General features: G+C 36.2%; 1 protein-coding gene across 49 annotated transcripts in view; it reads left to right on the top strand.

The window, feature by feature from the left end:
* The window catches only part of Adgrl3 (adhesion G protein-coupled receptor L3), a 781,670-nt gene that overhangs the window by 659,144 nt on the left and 97,785 nt on the right, over window positions 1-24,741 (top strand). For all 49 annotated transcript variants that reach the window (XM_087582192.1, XM_087582189.1, XM_087582185.1 and 46 more), the window contains 2 exon segments: window positions 11,515-11,724; window positions 14,149-14,369. In XM_087582192.1, coding sequence (XP_087438318.1) covers window positions 11,515-11,724; window positions 14,149-14,369 — 431 coding nt within the window.

Genomic DNA, 24,741 nt, shown 5'->3' with positions numbered 1-24,741 from the left:
GAAATAATCTTGTGCTGACAATGGAGAAAAGTTGTATAGTTTACTGGCATCCATGAGGATGCAGGGCCTACATCTTTTTTGAGATCATTTCCTTTAAAGATGGAGCTTTGGTTTTTTCAGATCTGCCCTTCATGAAATTCTGGACTTCTAATGTTTAGAATTGAGATGAGAAAACAAAATTTACATTTTTAAAAAATTATTTTCTCTCTGATATTTTATAGACCTTTTATAGAAATGGTAAATAATAATCTTTTTTCTAATTAAATTTAAAATTTTCACAAAACTTCCCACATATATGCATGCTCCTTTTTGCTGTGTTACTAGATTTTTGCAAGTAAATAGCTGACATCATAATATCCCATTCTTAAATTCTTTGGTTAATATGTTAAATTTTCTTCTTCTGAAAAATATGTTAATGCAAATCTATTATCTATTGTATAATTCATCTATAAAATTCTCCCATTCTCACAGTAGAAGTATTGGGTTTTGTTCTATTATTTTTTTTCTCCTGAGGAGGAAGTACTCATGCTTTACGTGTTATTTTAATCTACTCTGCCTTTTTATTTCACTTTACTCTTCATCCTCGTTTTCTTCATGCCTGAAAGAGTCATTTAATAGAGTCCATGTTCCGTTTTTGGTTCAATATTTCAAAGTCAAAATTTCTCAGGACCCTGACTCATGGCAAGAATTCAACACAATAGATACCGCAGACAATAGTATACCTAGAGTATTCCTTATTAGTATTATTATAATTGATCAAGTAAATTTATGATGTATGAAATTGTTGAAACCATACAGTACGTGAGAATATCGAACTTTTTTGGAATTAAGAAGAATCCATGGAAATATATTTAAAAACATTCCTCGTCACTTCCTTTTATATGAAGTTCTTTTTTTTTTAATGAGGTGCATACTCTTTTATTTGTTTTACAGATACTTGATTTAAGTCATTGTGACTAAAAAGAGCTTTGAGTCTGTATCATAAATGGATAAGTAGTCATCAAGATTAGCATTTTGTAAGAATCATGTTAAAGTGGAAGCTGTAGCTGCTGCATGGATGTAGGAAGGAGTCTTAGCCAATTGAGATATACATACATACATACATACATATATATATATATATATATATATATAAAAATTAATAACCCACCTGACTTGATTTCCAGTCCTAGGTTATAGAAACATTTTTAATTAAAAATTGCTGTGCTCTTCTTATACACCATGAGCCTGAATTTACACTCTGAAGCAACAGCTTTTAGTCTAGATCATCTTACGTTTACAAGCATGGCTTAACGGCATCTAGTGGCGCCCAATTGTATCGGGAAATGTTTTCTAAGACAAAGTCATTAACTGTGGATATTCTCATAGGTGATCAAGCAAGGGCTCCAGCTGTCAGAAGGATCCCCAGTCTGATCCCAGCTGCGGTGATAGGAAGTCCGCACCTTCTGTAGCGTCAGCTCTAGTGTGATTACTCCATGTCATTGTCATTACCCTTGTTTTTGAACCTTATGATTCAAGGAAATAGGAATAAGAATAAAAGATAAAAAAAAAGCATAGAGTAAGGATCTTGATGTTCGGGAAAATGCTTTTGTCATCTGAGGGAAGTCATGTCAAGCATTCCTCTTCGCAGTATCAGATTCAGAAATGCAAATAAAATTTACTTCTAAAATTCCCTTAGGAAAGTTTTTAGGTACTAAATAGCAAAACATACTATGATTTTTGACATGAATTATTAAGTTTTCTGAAAATATCAATTTTTGATTTACTATCCACCAATTCTTTTTTATTCTGTATTTGCAATAAGTTCTTGATTCTGGAAGGAGTTACCTATCAAGGCGTAGGTAGTTAACCTAGTTTCTCAGTAAATACATATCCAGTTTTGTTCAAGTTGCTTTTCCAGGAAGAGAAGTTCAGACCAGAATGTCGATGTGTGTTGAGAGGAACAGATTATTCTATTCACAATGAAATTATCAGACTATATACTTGAGGCAAGATGTTATCACAACTGCAAATAGCTGTTACACTTACCAAAACGTTAGGTACAAGAACACTGTGAATCCTTTTAAGGTCAGCACTAATATATTTAAGTGCAGTCATAAATCAGTATTTAGAATAAATAACCTTTTTTAAAAAAATCATATCTTTGTTGTTAATACTATTCTTTAGTAGACTCTAGTTGAAGTGTCTTCTAACTGTACTCAATTTGTTCCAAATCACAAAAGTCTGCTTTACTTAGCATGGAGGTCATTTGCTGATTATTTTTTACTTCTTCTGACCTGTTTCTACTGTGTCTGGTAAATACAGGACAAGGCTAGAGCACTTCTGGGCTCTAGAGGAATTAAGCAAGCTTCTCCAGAGTGCTTACCTATATAGCTTACTAACATACACATATAAGACAACTTGTATATGTTAGGTTTTAAACGCATTGAAAGAAAACATTTCTGATTAAGGCACTTTGTCTAGCTTGTTCCATACAGTTTAATGTATTGTCAATTTATTCTGCATATCATTAATGTCTAAATATTTCTATTTAAAGATTTACTGTGAACTACTTGCTGCCTGGGAAAACCATGGAACCTTTAATATTATTTTTTAATGACTTATATTTCACTTATTGCTTCTAAGCCTGGAGGATAATTGACATCAAGATTAGTATCTGAAGCACCCAATTCCACATAAAATATGATAAGTTTATTCATGACAATGGAAAAAAGAAAGACAGTAATTATCATTTTTTATATCTGAAATTGCTATGACTAAGGAAACCAGATGAATAATGAGGCGTGTGTGTGTGAATGCTTATATTTACATTTTTCTAATCAATACCCAGCATAGAGCAGCAATGGAAGAAATATTTTAATATTGCATTTGCCAGTATTTGGTGGATAATATTTTGGACTCACACAGGCTTTACCACCTAAACCAAAAGCTTACTCTGTTTCACTCCTAGTCCAATTTGTTTTCATTTAAATATTTTTTCTTTTTGATAATTTTAATGAGAACAAAGTATTTGGATCGGTTACTCACAATATGATAATAGTCTTTTTTGTATACGCCAACTATTTCTTAGCTTGAAGCTACCCTGAAAGGTAGCTTTCATTGAAGAAAACTCATTTTTTTCCCAGAAACCACCAGTTACAAGTGGCTTGCTGGTTAGGAACGAAACTTTGTTATTTCCTTCTCATTCTCCTTGTAGCAATCACATTTGGGTTTTTGTTGATGTTCTCCTTTGTTGTTGTTTTGGTTTAGGGAGAGAGGAGAGAGAGAGAGGGAGGAGGGAGGGAGAGGGAGAAGGAGGGAGAGGGAGAGGGAGAGGGAGAGGGAGAGGGAGAGGGAGAGGGAGAGGGAGAGAGAGAGAGAGAGAGAGAGAGAGGGAGAATTTGATGTTAGTAAAGGTGAGAGGAGATCTGCAGAGAGTTGGGGGAAGGGAAATATGAATGAAATGTATTTGAAAGTCTATGAGCAGCTGTGATTTGAACACACTGCCATGTTCACTGGCAGTGAACTAAAACCTGTTAAAACACTATTAGGAGTAACAGTTTTAAAGCTTTAATTTTACCTAATATATCCAACATGTTACATTTTAGTAGCAAATGAGAAATTCTTCACTAACTTCTGTGCCCTTTTCTGGCAGCATCATTAGGAAAGTTTCATAGTGTAAAAGGTGAGGCACTCTTTGAATATATGTTTTCTTCTGAATTAATACAGAACTTTAGAAAACCCAGCAGTCAATGCAGTTTTTCCAGGTTCTATGTGTCTTTTTTTTAATCAAGCAATTTCGAAGGACTGTCATAAATTTGTTTTACTCTAACATTTCTTTACTCTCATCTGCCATGTATTTCAAAAATTAGGGAGAAGTCATTCATACCATATCTTAAGAATCTAGTTTTACAGAAAGTTCCTATTGTACCATCTTTTTAAATGACACTGGTAGCCATCTTGTACACACGTCTCAGCAGACTCTTTTACTTCCATGTCTAGAAGTTTTGAATTCTAATTAAGTATGTCTGTACCTTTTGAGGAAATTGAAAAATGACCAAAAGATTTTCTGTGGTCCTTCCTGGATGAGTTGTATAAAGTTGTGTAGATAATTTAGCAAGCAAGAAACATGTTTTATAAGAAACTCATTGGCTGAAAGGGATTTTTCACAACTTATAGTGTTACGATAGCCATCTATGCAGTCAGAAAAGTCAAATATTTTTATTTCCAAGATATTAAATCTACATTCTAAAAATGTATTAAAATCCTCATAGAAATTTCATGTAAATTTTAATTCCACACTTGGAATAGGCAGTAAGTAGAATTGTAGGAATCATAATTGTTTCTGTGACTCAACATGTCATGTGAACTATTTTTAAAACAGACAATTGAGTGTGGGGGGAAAACCCAACTCCACTGGAAAAATCCAACATCTTAATTATCACAACTCTTCTCCCTTCTTTAACCATCAGACTACTGTAGCTTGTAAACGGATAGACATTAAGATACTTTTCAGATGCACAGAACAACCAGAGACCTACACAGTCAAGAATACTCTAGTGGCAAATACAAACCCAGGTAACTCAAGGACCATTAGTTTCAATAATTAGTGTCTTTTGTGGAGAGAATACAAAGTTTTGATTGATTTACACAATCTTGGGCATCCCATTCAAGCTGTGACATTCAGTCTCTAGAGGGGTATTATACAACAGTCATACATAGTACATACATAGTACATACATAGTGCCATGTTCATTTTGTATGCTATACTGTGTGTATAGCCTTTGACTCTCTTCCTTTTGGGGTTTTTTCATGTTCTTCAATTAACCTTTAAAGTAGCAAGTCCTCAGTCTTCTTTTATTGTCTGGTCTTGTAAGCTTTGGTAATTTGATCACCCATTTTCATAATGGAGCTGTTAGAGGAAAAAAAAACACTCATATTATTCCCAAAGGGAAACTAAAGCAGTTCAATTTTGACACAGAGCCCAGCAGCTGACTTATAAGTAAAGGCAAGGCTGAACTCAGGATCAACACTTACTACGTTTGTCCTCTGATGTCACTGTGATGCAGATGGCATGACATAGAGTTACAAACTTTGGCCATGATCACCTGCACCAATTATCAGAGCAAAACTAACCTGAGCCTCTAAAAAGAGTGGCTAATGCTTCATCCATGTTACTTTATGATGGCATTGAGCCTGATCTATTTTCTGGACAGTCAGAAGGGTTTTTATACTTTTCAAACTTTTCTGCCCTCATTTCTGAAACCTGAGGCTCTTCATGATCCAACGAAGAATCTATCAGGATGCAAAATATGGTGGTAAGAACTCGGGCAGTGCTGAGCAAGAATAGGAAGCTGGTCACTCTCCCACAGATCCTCTTCTACATACCAGGAAGGCATCAGTGAGAGAAATGTAGTATTTCCTTCTTACTTAATAAAGTATTTCTTTTGTTATGGTAGCTGTGATCCTGGTTAAAAGTAAGATGAATCTTCTGTTTTCTTTTCTTTAATTCACTTTAAGAAGATCTCAAATACAGCAAAGCATTGAGTTATAGTTCTTAAAAGTAAAAAGAACTCGATGAGTATTTTTTTAATCTGAAAGTTAAAAAGTTCAGTTGTTCGTGAATGTCTCTTTAGCCTCTAACATAGTAGTGTCTCTCTTTTGAGATTATAGTTTAACTATACTGCTACTGATTTGTATCTGATACAAATATAAAAGTTTGGAGTGGATTTATTTGCTTAATGTGCTATAAAGAAGCAGGACAGAATATCTTATCGCCCTTCTCACTAGACTACTCAACTGTGCGTTTCATCTTGCTCTGCAGAAGAAACCATTGCTTCAGACCACTGAGCCCTTTATCTCCCATAAGCCTATGAGGTGACCTTCGTGCTTGCTGACCTGGTTCCTACGATGTAGAGGAATTCCAGGAACTTAAGAGACTCCAAACTACACTTATCGGAAAATAGACATTTTTTGGAATTCTGTCGGCTTCAGAGACACCTACAGTTCCAACCCATGTTTTATCAAATTACACAAACATGTGAACCAAATGTCCTTGATATGGGGGGAAAAATCACATTTTAGCATTATTCTGAATATTTCAGAATAAAATAGGTTTTAAAGACAGTTTTATAATACTAAAAGGTAACCATGCATAGAATGTAAAACGAGTTCTTAGTACTTAGTGTCTCGTTGCTCACAGTTATGATAGAATGATGCAGGAATACACTTCTCAAAAATGTTTCTTTAAAGAAGAAACTGGAGAAAATCAAAGTTAGTCTATTCTGTGTCTACCCCATCTAATAACAGGGTGTAGTCCCCATGAAGAATATTGAAAAGTCTATGCATTGTGCTAATAATTATTATTAATTAATAATAATTAATAATTAATAATTATTAATAATAAATAGCACTGCCACTTTCAAGACACTCACACACTGTTACTGCACTCCAGATTGAGTTCTTTTGAAAGCCATGAGGCAAAGGTCTCATCTCTCTGATTCATGACTGCAGACTTACGTTCTTTGGACATTTTCATGTGTTGACGTATTTGAGTTTTACATGGTCAGAGTGCTGGTCACAGACATCATCCAAGCTTTCCTTTCTCATCCCGTCATTCTGGGTGAGCTGTCCTTTGTGACATGTAGAAGCAGATTGGGTGAGATCAAATTAAAAGAAAAATCAGAATTTTTCTGTAACTCTTACAAAAATAACTGCCACTTCCCTTATGAATAGAAACTTCAGAGAAAAGAGAAAAATTATGTTTATGTAAGAACGTCTAACAAGTGAGAAAAGAATCATTGAAGTTCCTGAAACTTGCTGAGTATTTTATCACGCTCCTCGGAGGCTGTCTTCCCATCTTCTCAGAGGAAGATGGCTTCCTTCAAGAATTTTCTTTGTCTGTCTTGTAAAGAAATGTTTTATAAGCCCTCTGAGCATTCTTTGCTGCAACATGTACTGAGTTATGGTCCCTACAGCAAGTTTCTCATCTAAGTCTTGTTTTGCATGCTTATTTTTATATACAGAAAAATCCATATGTGAAATTATGCCACTTCTGTTCATTATTCCAAAATAGTAAATAGAAATGAATTCACATTTTAATGTTGAAATACACTACTTTCAAATATTATGGAATGGACCATTCTGATATTTTTCCTTATGCAGTATTAATGATACACATGATATTTTAAATTTTGTGACTTGAAATTAGATAATTCATTTACTTATAATAATGTTTGGTATCTTAAGTTAAAATAATACTTATTTTATATTTAAGATTCATTCTGTATCAAGACTGTAGACTTTTGATAGTTTAAATTTTCTACCTAATAAACAGCAAAATTCTAGTAAGTATTTTTATAGAAAAAAAAAACACTTGGCTGTCAATTACAATAAATTGTAAACTGGTTATTTTGCTTCTATGTAGACAAGGCTTCTGATGATCTAGAAGTAAGGTGGATAGTCCTGAACTCACAGTTGTTCCACTTTTGATTTTCAACAAAACAAAATGCATTCAGTTGAATCTTCTGAACCATTTTGGTCTCTTTCAAGAGCATGAGCTATATTTTATGAGTTTTGTTTTTGGGGGAATAGAATATAATTACAACATTTCCCAATTCCCTTTTTTTTAAAAGCCCTCTCATATACCTTTCCCTGCTCTGGCTAGATGAATGAAGCAACAAATAAATATAATACAGATTCATTACTCAATCAACATAACTGATTGTGATTTCAGCATGCCTGTTTCTTTGATCTAGGCTATGGGAAATGAAATAAATGAATGATCCTATTACTTTGGTACTTGATTTTTAGTGAGGAGTATAAAAATAAGAAAATATAAATTATACAGTTGTATGAACACTACAGAGAGTATATTTTAGGGAAAGCAATAGAAGAGAGAGATATTTATAATTTTAGATAAGGTAACCGAGGAATAAAAAAGAAAAGAAAAGAAAAGAAACCCAATCATTGAGAAGGGACATGTAAATGAAAGATGATATGCAAGCCTCATGAATTTCTTCTGGAAGAGAACTGAGGTTGCACGAAAATAAAATTAAAACCCTGGGCTTGGAATGTGCTTGACATTTCACAAAACAAAACAGAACAGGCCAACAGAGCTGGGACAAACTGGATAAAGAGAGTAAGAAGACAAATAGGGCACGGTCTTCTTTTCTTCTTCCTCCTACTTCTTCTTTTCCTCCTCTTCCTTCTGATTTTATGTAACGCATAGGTGTTTTGCCAGTATGTATGTATGTCAGTATACCCTGTGTATTTCTAGTGCTCCCAGATGCCAGAATAGTGTATCATCTGGAACTGGAGATATAAATGGTTGTGAATTGCCATGTGAATGCTGAGAATTGAACCCAAATCTTAACGAAACATAGCTAGTGCTCTTAATCACTAAGCAACCAATTTCTCCAGCCCCAGGGGTTCAGTTTTTATAGCACTCTTTAATCCTTAGGACTTTTAATGTACTTTTATCTTTGTTTAGGTAGGAGACATGACAGGGTTGAATCAGATGAGTTCTGGATTTAATTTTTCTCTGCCCTGAGTGTACCCTCCTCTCTTTCTCTGTTTATCTCTCTTCTCTCCTCTCATTTTTACAGACAGACAAACAGACAGACATGCACGCATGCATGTGCACAGACACACACACACACACACACAGAGAAAGAGAAAGAGAGAGAGAGAGAGAGAGAGAGAGAGAGAGACTCACAGAGAGACAGAGAAACAAAGAGTGAGACAGAGAGACAGAGACAGCGACACAGACAGAAAAACAGAGAATTTTGTTATTTAACTCAGGCTGGCTTCTAACTTGAAGTCCCTCTGCTTCTAAATTTTAGTCACTTGGTCTCAAAAGAATGGGAATCAAGTGGCTCAAAAACAAATATCTGTAGAGGACTTTATGTAACATACCATTTATGCGCACATATTGTAATTTGGGATACTGTGCTAACAGGATGAATGCCTAAGGATTTGAAGTCCTTTGCAAATAAATGAGTGCTCACAAGCCCCAAGCTTCAGAAGTGCAATGTTGTTCACCTCTTTGCAATATTATATTATTTTATTTCATTGCTCACTGTTTTGAAGGAAGTTCTTTTATTTTTATTTTTAATTTTATGTGTATGTATGTATGTATGTATAACTTGAGCACTAGTCCTTGAAATTCTGTCATGACAAACTGTTAAAAACCAGGGTTTTTTTTTTTTATAAGCTTATCTTTATACATCTCTTTGAATAATTTATTATCTGCCCTTTTTTTTATCATACTGATAATATTTAAATTTTGAGTTGCATCACAAGGGTGTTTTATCCTAGTATCATAAACATGTTGATGATGGCTGTTAATGTTTTCCCAGATAGACAGCACTAAGGGCAAGTTAATCACCAGGTTTTATTGTTGTGTGGTTGAGTCTTGCGTACTTTTGTTGCTGACATTTTGAAATCTGGTATTCTTTTCTCAACAACTCTGCATGGGGCTTGGGAAGGGTCTACGGAGGCACCAAGTAAATACATTTCCAATAATACAACCACCCAGGCAAACAAAGGCGGGAGGTTTTTACTTTCCTCCTCTATTTTTCTTTAATGCTTAGGTCTTTAGGATCCACTTGAGTAAGCATTGTTCCTGCCATTTCCCCGTCATGGGAGACTGCTGTGCTGAAAGATGGGACGAGTTACTCCAGCAGTTGCTTTCCTTTGAGGAAAAGTAGAGAGCAAATAGCTCTCTGTTCAGGGAACCAGGCAGCAACAACCTCTCTCAACTCACAAACTACAAAGTCATTTAACTATCAAAGACCCAGGGCTGTTTTAGTAATGTCTTTAGAAGAACAAAGCATTTCCAACAAAACTTCACCTAGTTTTCTTTCATGACTTGTGATTTTTCTGGGAAACAGAGCCAACTTTCGCAGTAATATTTCAAACCTATTTCACAGTCACTTCTGGGGAAGGACTTCGTGAAATAAGACCCGTGTAAGTACATCTGGCAAGGGGAAAGCACTGTGATTCACGCGGTGATTCAGAATCCGGGATAATGACTTGATTCAAGGAAGTTAGTCTTCATGCTTTTCACACTATCAAGCTGACGATTAAAAAAAGACAGAAAGAATGGGAACTAATACTAATCTTTTAATCTTGCTGTTTTCATGTAGAAGATACTATGGAATTTTCATTGTAAAATGTGTGTGAAGGGCTGGAGAGTTGGCTCAGTGGTTAAGAACACATATTGCACTTGCAGGGAATCCACGTTCTACTGCTAAAATCCATGTTGGGTTGCTTACAACCGCCTATTACTCCAGTTTCAGGGGTGTCTGATGTCTCTGGCCTCCTCTGGCTCTGGTATTCATGTGTACTAAGAAAACTATGTATATGATCTTCACAGACAAAAAATGGTATTGGTTTAAATTTTAACTGATCTATGGCTACTCAAAATGTACCATGTACCTGACCAATCTAAGATACTTGACAGTTTTCCATAAGTCATTTACCATCCAGGTCCCCCGGCTGGTTCTTTCTTTAAAGTAAAGTCAGATTTTTGAGAACTATCTGTGAGTCAGTCTAATAATTTTCACGTGTTGAGATTCACATAAATTAAACTTCATGATTTACTTTTCCTTTGCTGGTAGAAATTAGGCGTTAATGCCTTTGAAAGTACTTAAGAAATGAGTGGACTGGCCATGCACAGAGTCTTCTTGACTTTGTTTCTCAACTTATGTTTTGACATGTTACTATGAATTCAAAAGCAATCCAATATGAATGTAAGTCCCGTGGCTATTCTCAATACCTGAGAGCTTTCCATTAATTGTGTGATACACATGAAATATGTAGCTACTTGTCAAAATTAACTAAAGGTTTTTATTCAAATTCATATTTCCATGAAGTCAATGGGGGGAGGATGGGGAGGGGAACACCCATCAAGAAGGGGAGGGGGAGGGATTAGGGGGATGTTTGCCCGGAAACCAGGAAAGGGAATAACACTCGAAATGTATATAAGAAATACTCAAGTTAATAAAAAAAAAAAAAACAAACAAAAAACAAAAAAAAAAAAAACAAAAAAACGAATCATCTATAGTACAAGGTGTTACACATTTCTTTTACATAAAAGTCTATTGGTGATTCAAAAACCAGTTGAGGCACTAATTTCCTAAATATGTATCTTATAGTTTTGGAAGTATACAACAGGAACTGATTTTAAAATGGCACAAAAAAAGCAATGTAGGTTAAAACCTACAGTTTGACCTTGAAGTCTTTAACCAGAGTCACATTGATCTCCTTCAGTTATTTATATACTGGAAATATAAGTACTAAGAATGAAGCCAATGGATTTTATTGGCACCCCCAAGACTCCAAGTGGTTTACTACTTAGCACGAAATATAAAATACTTTAACTATGGAATAGAAAGCGCATGTGATTCAGTTTTCATGCTCGTTGGGAGTATGGGGGCTATTTCGTGTTCTCCTAGAATCATGCTTCCTGAATCCAGAATCAATTACCATTCACATACAAAGGCAACTTATGGTCCCTTCTTGTGTCTCCAGCACAGCGATGCCGTCCACGATCTTCTTCTGGATGTGATCACGTGGGTCGGAATCCTGTTGTCTCTTGTTTGTCTCCTGATCTGCATCTTCACATTCTGCTTCTTCCGTGGGCTCCAGAGCGACCGTAACACCATTCACAAGAACCTGTGCATCAGCCTGTTTGTGGCAGAACTGCTCTTCCTGATTGGGATCAACAGAACCGACCAACCGGTAAGCGATATTGCTGTCAACAAAGGTCTCGGACTATCTACACTGGGAAAGAGCATGTTGGGGAGAGCCCGTCCTTTGGTTTAGTCCACAGTGATTTTCATATCTTCCTCTGCTTCTTGTTTTTCAAGTCCAGTGCCATTAAGAAACCGTGATCTTTACAGATGGGATGTACATTTTTTTTTTAATTACAACAGGCTCTGGGGTTTTAGACAGTACAGTTATTGACCATGGGACTCGTGCTTGCACATGTGAATAGCCTCCTTTGTCACCCATATCTCCTATCTGAGTGACACATTTGTGACTAGTGATGAAGGTTTACTGACACATCTTTATGACTGTCAGTCCATGATTCATAGTTTACATTAGAATTCACTGGGTGTTATGTATTTTATATACACACATACACATACTCTCTCTTAATGCATATGCAGTACGTGTCACTGACATGAAAATTCTCTTTATTTCTTTTGTTCATCATAGAATCTCTTCTGGCCATGACATCCAGTTGTTCTTATGTCCTCCGATAGCCTCATTTTCTCAATATTATTGGGATCATATGCTATATAACTTTATTGGATTGGCTCTTTTCTCTTGCTAATATATTCTAGGTTTGTCATTTTATGATCAGATAGCTCCTTTTTAAAACACAGAATAATATCTGCCCTTGTTGATATCCTACAGTTTTTATATTGGTCATCCCAATGGAGTGCATTTTGTTTTTGACAGTTGTGAATGAGCCTGCTATCAACATTTCAGTGCATTGTGGCTTTTTTTGTTTTGTTTTGTTTTGTTTTCTTTGGGTTGTTGTTTTTTTTTTTCTTTGCTTGTTTTGTTTTTCCTGGTATAATCATTCAAGCCCACAAGTACACAGCTAATGGGTTTTGTGGTAAGGTGTGTGTAGTTTGGGGAGAATGCTGCCAAACTCTTTCCACATGTATCCATGCTATTTTGCACTTTCGGAATCAATGAACAAGCCATGCGTTAGTTAAGAAATTTATAAATTCTCATGACTAGAGCTGCAAAAGAGAGGAAAACTTTACTTTGTAGTTTTCAGTATACTTGTGGGTATGATAAATAATTCTCTCACTTAATGCTGATCTCCACTATGCAATCATATGCCTGGTGTGCTGTAGAATAAAATGCAGTTTTCAAGTCTATGATTATGCCTTTATGATTAATGGCTGCAAAAGATACAATTATGTTGAATATATTTTTAATTGGTTAGCATATACCTAATGTAATAGCTTTCCCCATAAATGCATATACAGGAATGAGTAATCAAAGAGCCCATTTTCCTCCTCAGGCTGAAGCCTTATGATTATAAAAGATTTATTGTTGAAATTCTAACCTTAGAAATCCTCAAATGAACAACTGTGATGTTTTTGAGAATACCCTATTCTTTAGCTCACCTCTAATTAAAATACTGATAGTTTCTTTCATGTAGAATGGTATTTGAATTTTAATTCTACAATGTTAATGTGTTATGATAAACTTCACAAGGCAGAGGATACTCTCCAAAAGCAGTCTCTGGTGAACAACATAAAGATGAGACGGATACAAAAAAATGCAGGGGTCGTGTTACTCAGTAAAGTGTCTTCCTTTTCTTGCTATATAAGTGCTCCTTTTGTGTGTGTGTGTGTGTGTGTGTGTGTGTGTGTGTGTGTGTGTGTGTGTGTGTATGTGTGTGTGTGTGTGTGTGCATTCTAGGTCATATTTGGAACCTTATTCATTTCTTTGTCATTTATAATTGAAGATATTCGGGAGAATGTAAACTCAGTGACAGAGCTCTTGTTAGTTTCCCCAGTCACTAATACTACAAACAAAAACTATAAAGAAAACCTGATATGTTAATCCATGTTCAGAAGAAACACTTATCAAAAAATCAATTTTAAAATCAGTCTCTTTTTCTTTGTGTCTTTCTTTCATTTTTTCCTTTCTTATTCCCTTCCCTTAACAAAAATGAAGATTAAACTTTTTCAATTCTATTAGCTCAACCTTCCAAACACTGGGGTTATGGCTATACACACACTTATTTCCAGATTTAAAGATTTAAAAATCTTTAAATGTTAACTACAAAGGTTTAAAAATTTGAACCTAATCTCAGTGGTAATTATCTTTGGGTTCTTAATAGACCCCCATAAATGCTATGATTTTCTTTGTTTTAATATGATATCAGCCATCATATTAAGATAAAAATAGGTTATATTTAATTCATTTTAATGTTTATACTCTCAAGAGTCTTATCTATCTGAGGTTCACATTCAAAAAAAAAAAGAAAAAGAAAAAGAAAAGAAAAAAAAGAGTCTCATCTAGATTACAGTCCTCTTTTATAATCGCTGGGCTGATAGTCACTTATGTTAGTTTTGTGTTGGGCAATAGATGTACGGGTTTGTTCTGTAACTGAAACCTGTGTTCCTTTTCTAGATTGCCTGTGCAGTGTTTGCGGCTCTTTTGCATTTCTTCTTCTTGGCGGCCTTCACCTGGATGTTTCTAGAAGGGGTACAGCTGTATATCATGCTGGTGGAGGTCTTTGAGAGTGAGCATTCCCGTAGGAAGTACTTCTATCTGGTTGGCTACGGGATGCCCGCACTCATCGTGGCCGTTTCTGCTGCAGTCGACTACAGGAGCTATGGAACAGACAAAGTGTGAGTTGAATGTTTGATGGCTTTCTTCTCTCCCTCTTCTCAGATCTACTCAAGGTAAAAGCTTTGTCATCTCTTGGTTCGGATTTTCCCTCACAACATTCACTAAAGAAGCCATAATATAGAAGCAACTTCTCAGTTTGTAAGCTAGGTATTTGTTGTGAGGCTAGTTTTAAAAAATAAAAAACAAATAACAATAATAATAATAATAATAATAATAATAATAATAATAATATCCCGATGATGCCATTCTAGAACAGCATAATGTTTCTAGGTCACAACCTCGAGTAATTGTGTGATAATTTTATGTTATTCTTCAGAGCATTTAGACATGTGTCACACCAAATGAAAACTCTTCTCAGACCACAAAGCCACTGTTGGCACTGTTGGCCTCTATTCATTGATGTCAGTGTTAGTACCAGATGAGATTTTATAGTGACAGAAAACCTAAAAGAGCAGGAGCAGGAGCAGTTTGTGTCCTCTTTTCTCTTCTTCTATATCATTATTGGAGTATAGTAATATAGTTTGTTTTCAGTATATCTTTAAATTGTTAAAAAAAATAGAGAGAGAAGTACAACACAAAAGAAAGACATTCAGGCAGGGTGCAATGGTCCAGCACACCCAGGATGTAGAGGCAGGAAGATTTCTGAGTTGGAGGTTAGCCTGGTCTACAGAGCCAGTTCTGGGACAGCTGAGGCGACACAGAGAAACCCAGGCTAGCAAATACAGAGGAAGGAGGGGAAAGAGGGAGAGAAAAGAACATAAAAAAGAAGAAGAAGGTATTAGAGCTGGAGAGATGGCTCCAGCAGTTAAGAGCACTGGTCCTCTTCTTCTGAAGGACCCAGGTTTAATTCCCAGCACCCACTTGATGACTCAGCAGTCTGTAGTTCCAGTTCCAGGGCATCTGACACACCTCACGCATGCAGTCAAACCACCACATGAAAATAGTTTTTAAAATAAAGAAGGTCATTCAGTTCAAAATGCCTTCGCGTCAACAGAGATCCCAACCAATGAATGAAAGTTTCACTTGAAGAAATGCCTATTTTAGGGGTACACTGAGGAGGGAGAATAAGCAGAGCCATAGAAACAGACCCCTTGACTGAAGGTCACGGAAAGGAAGAGAATGGTTCACATTAGCCCTTCAGAACCAGTGGTGATTTATGCCAAAGATAATGCAAGTAGAATAAGCAGGCAGAAAGTCGCTTGACCTTTGCAATATCTATCTCAAGACAGTGCTAGAAGCACCAGCCAAATTGGAAGGTGTGAAAAAATAAGTTAGCAGAGGCTTGAGATAGTATCTATACTCTGAAGTAATTTCGCTGAAATGATTGGTTTATGTGACGAAAGTAAGGGAGGAATTTTGAAATGGTGTCACAGGAGCCAGGGAGGCTCTAGTTCTGTGTCAGTGTGCTTGCTTGCCTGGCATGCAGAACAAAATGAAATGAAATAAAACAAACAAAATATGCAGGAGGACTTTGTGAAGGATAAAGTCATAAGAAGGTATAGGCTGAAAAGAATCCAGTTGATGGGAAATTAATGGAGAGAAAAGTTGTTACTGTTTGAATTTGTATTCAGTGGACGTAGGCTATTCAGGAGAGCAAAGGTCCGAGGATGATTTAAAGAAAAGATATAAAACTGAACGTAACATTAGAAAGACCTTAACTGGATATGTCGAAAGTAGCTTTAGAACTCCCCATGCCTGTGGTATAAATTTTGTAGATGATAAAAATTAAGCACGTTCATCCTGACTTGTCTATCATTATAGAGATGGGTGTAAACTAACCCTTGATAAACTATCAGGATTATTTCAAGTGCAGTTGGATTTCCTTTTGTGATGGGGAAATGGCCTTTGCCTTTGTGGGGAAATGTAGGAAGGGATAAGTAAGGTATGTTTCTAAGCACAGAACAGTTGCACCAGGCAAAGGATGCTGACTTCTGTGGGGTGCAGTCAAGAGGTCATGTTAGGAGGACAAAAGTTTTGAAAAGCTTTAAGACAAGCTCTTTGGAAAATTTGTTCAAGAGCCAATTAGACATTCATAAAAAGATTTTAAGGCAGCAGTGCAGTCTCAGACAAGGTTAGAGAACATCAATTTGTATAGAAGATTTCATGGCTTGCCACCAGCCACTAGCAGCCTGAACGTGCTGGCAATGAAGTAGCTTGCTTCCGAGAAATGGGGATTCATAAGGAGGGGGTGACAGAAAGAAGACACTGGGGCTAGTGACCGTGTAGCTAAAATAGAGCATGTGGTGCCCAGATAACACTGCTACAATTAAAAGGAGACTATTGCATTTATGCTGTGTTCTTTTACAACACAGGGACAGAATAGGTTACCTGTCTCAATGGGACAATTATTTTTAAGTCTGATGTAAATTTCAGTGAAATCTGAATTCATCCCACTGACTCCAATCACAGTTGTGGGACCAGGCTACCCTGAGCAAAATGCTTTACCCAACATAGCTTATACAGTTGTGTTAGGAGAGAGGAATATCCCTCATCATATTCTGTTTTCTTGTCAAATATTGTCCTTATTTGTGAGCTATTGTGGTATAGCTCACAAGCCATAATATACTCCTTTGAAGTATTTTATGGTACTCTCAATGTTATACACTCATCACCACAGATTTAGAGTATTTTCATCAACCCAGAAAGAAGCCCATTAGCAATTATTCCCTCTGGATCACAGAGTTTTGCATTTTAATTAATGCCCTCTCCCTCTCAGAAATTAAACTGAGTTATATCATAAGTGTGACCTTCTACTATTTCAAATATTGTTCCAAGGCAGTCTCATCTTGTTCGCTGGATGGCTGGCATTTCTTTTTGTTTTTGGTTCAATATTTATTTATCTTTTCTCCTGAGTTATTTGTTAATTTTCCCATTGCCAGATTGAGTCAACTTGTTTCCTTTGTGTCTCGATCATTCATCTTGAAACAGATGTCATTTTTCTGGATAGTAGAAATATGTCCTCTTAGAATCAATAATACCCAGTCCCTAGTGGCTTTGTTAAAGCCTTGGCCATCATTATTTTAATTTCCTGCCCCATGACTGGTAGGTCTCATTTACTGACATTATTACTCTGTGGGAATAGAGGATAATTGACTTCCCAGGCACGATTCTAAACAGTTGTTAAATGCCCAGTTATACAATTATGATTTTTCCCAAGCAAAAGCAAAGCAAAACAGAGATAGATGACAGAAGATAAGTAAAAGAGGAAGAGAAAAATAGAGCAAATTCCAGTCATATTCCATTATAAACAGGAACGAAGTATTTTATTGTTTATTTTATACATATAAAAACTGTTCACAAATTTGACCCCAAGAGAAGATATTAAACTTCTATTTTGGGGAGGTCAATGAACTGGATATCTGGCTATTATTTTGGTGATAGGTGTTTACCCCTGACATGAATGTGTCATATTTCCATTTGGACTTAATTAAAATATCTTCTTAAATAAAATTAAAACCAATGAATTTAATTAATTTTGTGTGTGGTTCTGGGGATCGAACTTGGTTTGCTGCTTATGAAGCACCCACCTTGTCACTGAGCTATATCCCCAGCCAAGACCCTGAATTTTGATTCCATTTGTAGGGTTTCTGCATTCTGTAATTTGGTGTTTATTTTCTTCTATCTTCCCAGTTCCTATAACTGTTGCTTACTGCTTTTATTTTATCCCAGATAAAAAAGTTTTATTTATTCCATCATACCTTTCGCAGACTTGCTAACTATGTAACATTTTTCTTTACGGTGAGATGTTGCAGCAAAACAAAATTTTGGAAGATATCAGAAAGACTTCAGTTAAGAAAGGCTCATAAGGGCTGGAGAGGTGGCTCAGAGAGTTAGAGCACTGGCTGTTTTTCCAGAGGATCCAGGTTCAATTCCCAGTATCCACATGGCTGCTCACAACTGTCTGTAGCTCAGGTTCGAGTGGATACAACGCCCTCACACCAGTACATATGTAGGACAAACACAAATGTACATAAAAATAAAGAATGAGTAAACTAAAAATAAATGCCTATAACTTTTCATAATCCTAATTTTCACATACCTCTTAAGTTTTAAAATACACTCATTGATGTCTAAAAACAATAAAACTGTGGATAGTCTAATATAAACTGTAACAATCCGGACATCAAAGATATTGCCAGCTGTTCTTATTAATATGTGTCTTAGTAAATCCTTATTCCTTGGGAATTTCATGAGTCTTAACTTTTATTCTAACTTAGTGTTTAGAGTATATCTAGAACAATTCTAATTAATGTAGTCTAATGTATTCTAAACAATGGATTTCTTTTCTTCCTTATACTGTATTTAATCATTTCATTATAGTGATAATAAGGTATTTCATTTGAAACCTTTAGTAATAACAGCTTACATTTCTAGGAAAGAGACTGATGACAGTGGCAGATGATGACTTTAGAGATAAAATTGTCTTGTAGCGAAATAAATGTTATTTTGATACAAATAGAGATAACTATCATATCCCATCTGGCTGATGGATTACGATGTGTTTTTCTATGAAATGTTATTAGGCCGTTGAATTTATGATGTACAGAACACACACTCGTGAACCCAGCATACATAATTTTATCTTAAGATGTTGTTTAGTTTGCCATCAATTTACAATGCGTATAAAAGAGTCATTATCTTCTGATGTTTGTATAATAAAACCTTTTAGTCTAATTGACACATACTCAAAAATATACTTGCAATAACATTTGGACACAATATCACGGCATTTTAAGAATCCATTTAAATAACCAAAAATCCTTTTTAAAAAATAACCCCCAGCTAGTGGATTACAAGTCAGAATTGCACTGTTAATAATGAGCATTATCTCTGGCCTTTCACGCTCTTATTCTTCTGGGCAGCCAGTGAAACTCTTCATACATGGGTTACTGTCAGAACAGGACTATGATGAAGATAATAATTTAAACAGGACTGTTCTGGATTTCAGTTCTTAATACTATGATTTTTTATCATCAGAAACAAATCAGCTCATTTTAAAATTTATCAAAATATTACAAAAATATGAACAGTTCAAATAGTTAAAAGCCTGTCTATGTTTGATAGTTTTCTTAGGACCTTTATCATAATTGCAACCAAACAGATAGCATCCTGAGAGGGCTGGAGGAAAGAGTCAGAAATGAGTACCAAGAAGAGCAAGAGAACTGGAACGGGGTAACCCTAGAGGGTAGGCTAAGAGAGAATGTGTGACCTGGAAAATTGATACATAGATTAAATCAAAAACACTCGTAACCAATTAGAAACCCATGGATAACAGAAAAGAGCCAAGGTCCTAAAAAGACTTAACATCCTATTGCAATCTGAAAATCGCTGTGAAGTCATCTATGAATCTTTACATTTGACTCCACAGTTCCCTGGCTTAAGAATAACTGTAAGGTTGTAACCTGTTGTCAACTAAAAACCCACACATGACTTCATTTCAATTCACCAAATAACTTGTATGAGCATTTAGGTTGAATAGTGCTCATTGGTTAAGATAGTACATATAGTGTTTTCCAGTTACATTATAGTGCTATCTAAGAAAGAGACTTGAGAAACATTCAGCTTGACAGTATTCAATAGTTTTGTTCATGGGTTTATTTTGTAAGCTTGTTCATAATTTCTTTATTATTATTATTATTATTATTATTATTATTAATTATACTTCAAAGAGGCCAACAATTTTATTGAGGACATTAAGATACTATTAATTTTTCAATTCATTTTTTCTTTTTAAAATACTTAATTTTAGATTCATAGCAAATATACAAAACAAAGATTTCCATACATGCTGATTTTTTTTATATCAGCTGTGTAGTACAGTATAAAACCCAGGAATATCAATATCTCCATCAAATACTTTCTTATTCAGAATTATTTTAGCAATCCATGTTTTTTTGTGTTTTCCTGTGAAATAACAGATTGTGCTTCCAAGTTCTGTGAAAAACTGTGTTGGAACATTGCTGGGAATTGTACTGAATCAGTAGATTACTTTTAGTTAGATGGCCATTTTTATTATATTAATCCCTCTAATCTATGATCATGAGATACCTTTTCCATATTCTGATTTCTTTAAGGTATTTTTTTAATGTCTTGAAGTTTTTGTCCTACAGGATTTTCACTTGCTTGGTTGGCATTACACTGAGATAGTTTTTTTTTTTTTTTTTTTTTGGTTCTTTTTTTTCGGAGCTGGGGACCAAACCCAGGGCCTTGCGCTTCCTAGGTAAGCGCTCTACCACTGAGCTAAATCCCCAGCCCCCTACACTGAGATAGTTTAAATCAGTAGAGGCTCTTATGAAAGCTGTTGTTTCCCTGATTGCTTTCTGGGTCCATTTGTCACTTGTATATAGGAAGGCTATCAATTTTTGCATATTAATGTTGTATCCTATTATTGTACTTAAAGCGTTAATTAGCTTTAGGACTTTAATAGTAGAATTTTTAGGGTCCTTTATGTGTACAATATACAAATAAAGATATTTTTGATTTCTTTCCTTTTTTTTATTTTTTATTAACTTGAGTATTTCTTATATACATTTCAAGTGTTATTCCCTTTCCCGGTTTCCGGGCAAACATCCCCCTCCCCCCTCCCCCCTCCCCTTCTTTATGGGTGTTCCCCTCCCAACCCTCCCCCCATTGCCGCCCTCCCCCCATAGTCTAGTTCACTGGGGGTTCAGTCTTAGCAGGACCTGGGGCTTCCCCTTCCACTGGTGCTCTTACTAGGATATTCATTGCTACCTATGGGGTCAGAGTCCAGGGTCAGTCTATGTATAGTATTTAGGTAGTGGCTTAGTCCCTGGAAGCTCTGGTTGCTTGACATTGTTGTACTTTTGGGGTCTCGAGCCCCTTCAAGCTCTTCCAGTTCTTTCTCTGATTCCTTCAACGGGGGACTTATTCTCAGTTCAGTGGTTTGCTGCTGGCATTCGCCTCTGTATTTGCTGTATTCTGGCTGTGTCTCTCAGGAGCGATCTACATCCGGCTCCTGTCGGTCTGCACTTCTTTGCTTCATCCATCTTGTCTAATTGGGTGGCTGTATATGTATGGGCCACATGTGGGGCAGGCTCTGAATGGGTGTTCCTTCAGTCTCTGTTTTAATCTTTGCCTCTCCCTTCCCTGCCAAGGGTATTCTTTTCCCTCATTTAAAGAAGGAGTGAAGCATTCACATTTTGATCATCCGTCTTGAGTTTCGTTTGTTCTAGGGATCTAGGGTAATTCAAGCATTTGGGCTAAAAGCCACTTATCAATGAGTGCATACCATGTATGTCTTTCTGTGATTGGGTTAGCTCACTCAGGATGATATTTTCCAGTTCCAACCATTTGCCTACGAATTTCATAAACTCGTTGTTTTTGATAGCTGAGTAATATTCCATTGTGTAGATGTACCACATTTTCTGTATCCATTCCTCTGTTGAAGGGCATCTGGGTTCTTTCCAGTTTCTGGCTATTATAAATAAGGCTGCAATGAACATAGTGGAGCACGTGTCTCTTTTATATGTTGAGGCATCTTTTGGGTATATGCTCAAGAGAGGTATAGCTGGATCCTCAGGCAGTTCAATGTCCAATTTTCTGAGGAACCTCCAGACTGATTTCCAGAATGGTTTTACCAGTCTGCAATCCCACCAACAATGGAGGAGTGTTCCTCTTTCTCCATATCCTCGCCAGCATCTGCTGTCACCTGAGTCTTTGATCTTAGCCATTCTCACTGGTGTGAGGTGAAATCTCAGGGTTGTTTTGATTTGCATTTCCCTTATGACTAAAGATGTTGAACATTTCTTTAGGTCTTTCTCAGCCATTCGGCATTCCTCAGCTGTGAATTCTTTGTTTAGCTCTGAACCCCATTTTTTAATAGGGTTATTTGTTTCCCTGCGGTCTAACTTCTTGAGTTCTTTGTATATTTTGGATATAAGGCCTCTATCTGTTGAGGATTGGTAAAGATCTTTTCCCAATCTGTTGGTTGCCGTTTTATCCTAACCACCGTGTCCTTTGCCTTACAGAAGCTTTGCAGTTTTATGAGATCCCATTTGTCGATTCTTGATCTTAGAGCATAAGCCATTGGTGTTTTGTTCAGGAAATTTTTTCCAGTGCCCATGTGTTCCAGATGCTTCCCTAGTTTTTCTTCTATTAGTTTGAGTGTGTCTGGTTTGATGTGGAGGTCCTTGATCCACTTGGACTTAAGCTTTGTACAGGGTGATAAGGATGGATCGATCTGCATTCTTCTACATGTTGCCCTCCATTTGAACCAGCACCATTTGCTGAAAATGCTATCTTTTTTCCATTGGATGGTTTTGGCTCCTTTGTCAAAAATCAAGTGACCATAGGTGTGTGGGTTCATTTCTGGGTCTTCAATTCTATTCCATTGGTCTATCTGTCTGTCTCTGTACCAATACCATGCAGTTTTTATCACTATTGCTCTGTAATACTGCTTGAGTTCAGGGATAGTGATTCCCCCTGAAGTCCTTTTATTGTTGAGGATAGCTTTAGCTATCCTGGGTTTTTTGTTATTCCAGATGAATTTGCAAATTGTTCTGTCTAACTCTTTGAAGAATTGGATTGGTATTTTGATGGGGATTGCATTGAATCTGTAGATTGCTTTTGGTAAAATGGCCATTTTTACTATATTAATCCTGCCAATTCATGAGCATGGGAGATCTTTCCATCTTCTGAGGTCTTCTTCAATTTCTTTCCTCAGTGTCTTGAAGTTCTTATTGTACAGATCTTTTACTTGCTTGGTTAAAGTCACACCGAGGTACTTTATATTATTTGGGTCTATTATGAAGGGTGTCGTTTCCCTAATTTCTTTCTCGACTTGTTTCTCTTTTGTATAGAGGAAGGCAACTGATTTATTTGAGTTAATTTTATACCCAGCCACTTTGCTGAAGTTGTTTATCAGCTTTAGTAGTTCTCTGGTGGAACTTTTGGGATCACTTAAATATACTATCATGTCATCTGCAAATAGTGATATTTTGACCTCTTCTTTTCCGATCTGTATCCCTTTGATCTCCTTTTGTTGTCTGATTGCTCTGGCTAGAACTTCAAGAACTATATTGAATAAGTAGGGAGAGAGTGGGCAGCCTTGTCTAGTCCCTGATTTTAGTGGGATTGCTTCAAGTTTCTCTCCATTTAGTTTAATGTTAGCAACTTGTTTGCTGTATATGGCTTTTACTATGTTTAGGTATGGGCCTTGAATTCCTATTCTTTCCAGGACTTTTATCATGAAGGGGTGTTGAATTTTGTCAAATGCTTTCTCAGCATCTAATGAAATGATCATGTGGTTCTGTTCTTTCAGTTTGTTTATATGATGGATCATGTTGATGGTTTTCCGTATATTAAACCATCCCTGCATGCCTGGGATGAAGCCTACTTGATCATGGTGGATGATTGTTTTGATGTGCTCTTGAATTCGGTTTGCCAGAATTTTATTGAGTATTTTTGCGTCAATATTCATAAGGGAAATTGGTCTGAAGTTCTCTTTCTTTGTTGTGTCTTTGTGTGGTTTAGGTATAAGAGTAATTGTGGCTTCGTAGAAGGAATTCGGTAGTGCTCCATCTGTTTCAATTTTGTGGAATAGTTTGGATAATATTGGTATGAGGTCTTCTATGAAGGTTTGATAGAATTCTGCACTAAACGCGTCTGGACCTGGGCTCTTTTTGGTTGGGAGACCTTTAATGACTGCTTCTATTTCCTTAGGAGTTATGGGGTTGTTTAACTGGTTTATCTGTTCCTGATTTAACTTCGATACCTGGTATCTGTCTAGGAAATTGTCCATTTCCTGAAGATTTTCAAGTTTTGTTGAATATAGGTTTTTATAGTAAGATCTGATGATTTTTTGAATTTCCTCTGAATCTGTAGTTATGTCTCCCTTTTCATTTCTGATTTTGTTAACTTGGACGCACTCTCTGTGTCCTCTCGTTAGTCTGGCTAAGGGTTTATCTATCTTGTTGATTTTCTCAAAGAACCAACTTTTGGTTCTGTTGATTCTTTCTATGGTCCTTTTTGTTTCTACTTGGTTGATTTCAGCTCTGAGTTTGATTATTTCCTGCCTTCTACTCCTCCTGGGTGTATTTGCTTCTTTTTGTTCTAGAGCTTTTAGGTGTGCTGTCAAGCTGCTGACATATGCTCTTTCCTGTTTCTTTCTGCAGGCACTCAGCACTATGAGTTTTCCTCTTAGCACAGCTTTCATTGTGTCCCATAAGTTTGGGTATGTTGTATCTTCATTTTCATTAAATTCTAAAAAGTTTTTAATTTCTTTCTTTATTTCTTCCTTGACCAGGTTATCATTGAGTAGAGCATTGTTCAATTTCCACGTATATGTGGGCATTCTTCCCTTATTGTTATTGAAGACCAGTTTTAGGCCGTGGTGGTCCGATAGCACGCATG

The sequence above is a fragment of the Rattus norvegicus genome, chromosome 14 (assembly GCF_021556685.1).
Source record: "Rattus norvegicus strain SHRSP/BbbUtx chromosome 14, alternate assembly SHRSP_T2T, whole genome shotgun sequence".
NCBI classification, from domain to species: domain Eukaryota; kingdom Metazoa; phylum Chordata; class Mammalia; order Rodentia; family Muridae; genus Rattus; species Rattus norvegicus.
Note: the sequence above shows the minus strand (reverse complement) of the source record. Positions and strands in the feature narration are given on the sequence as shown.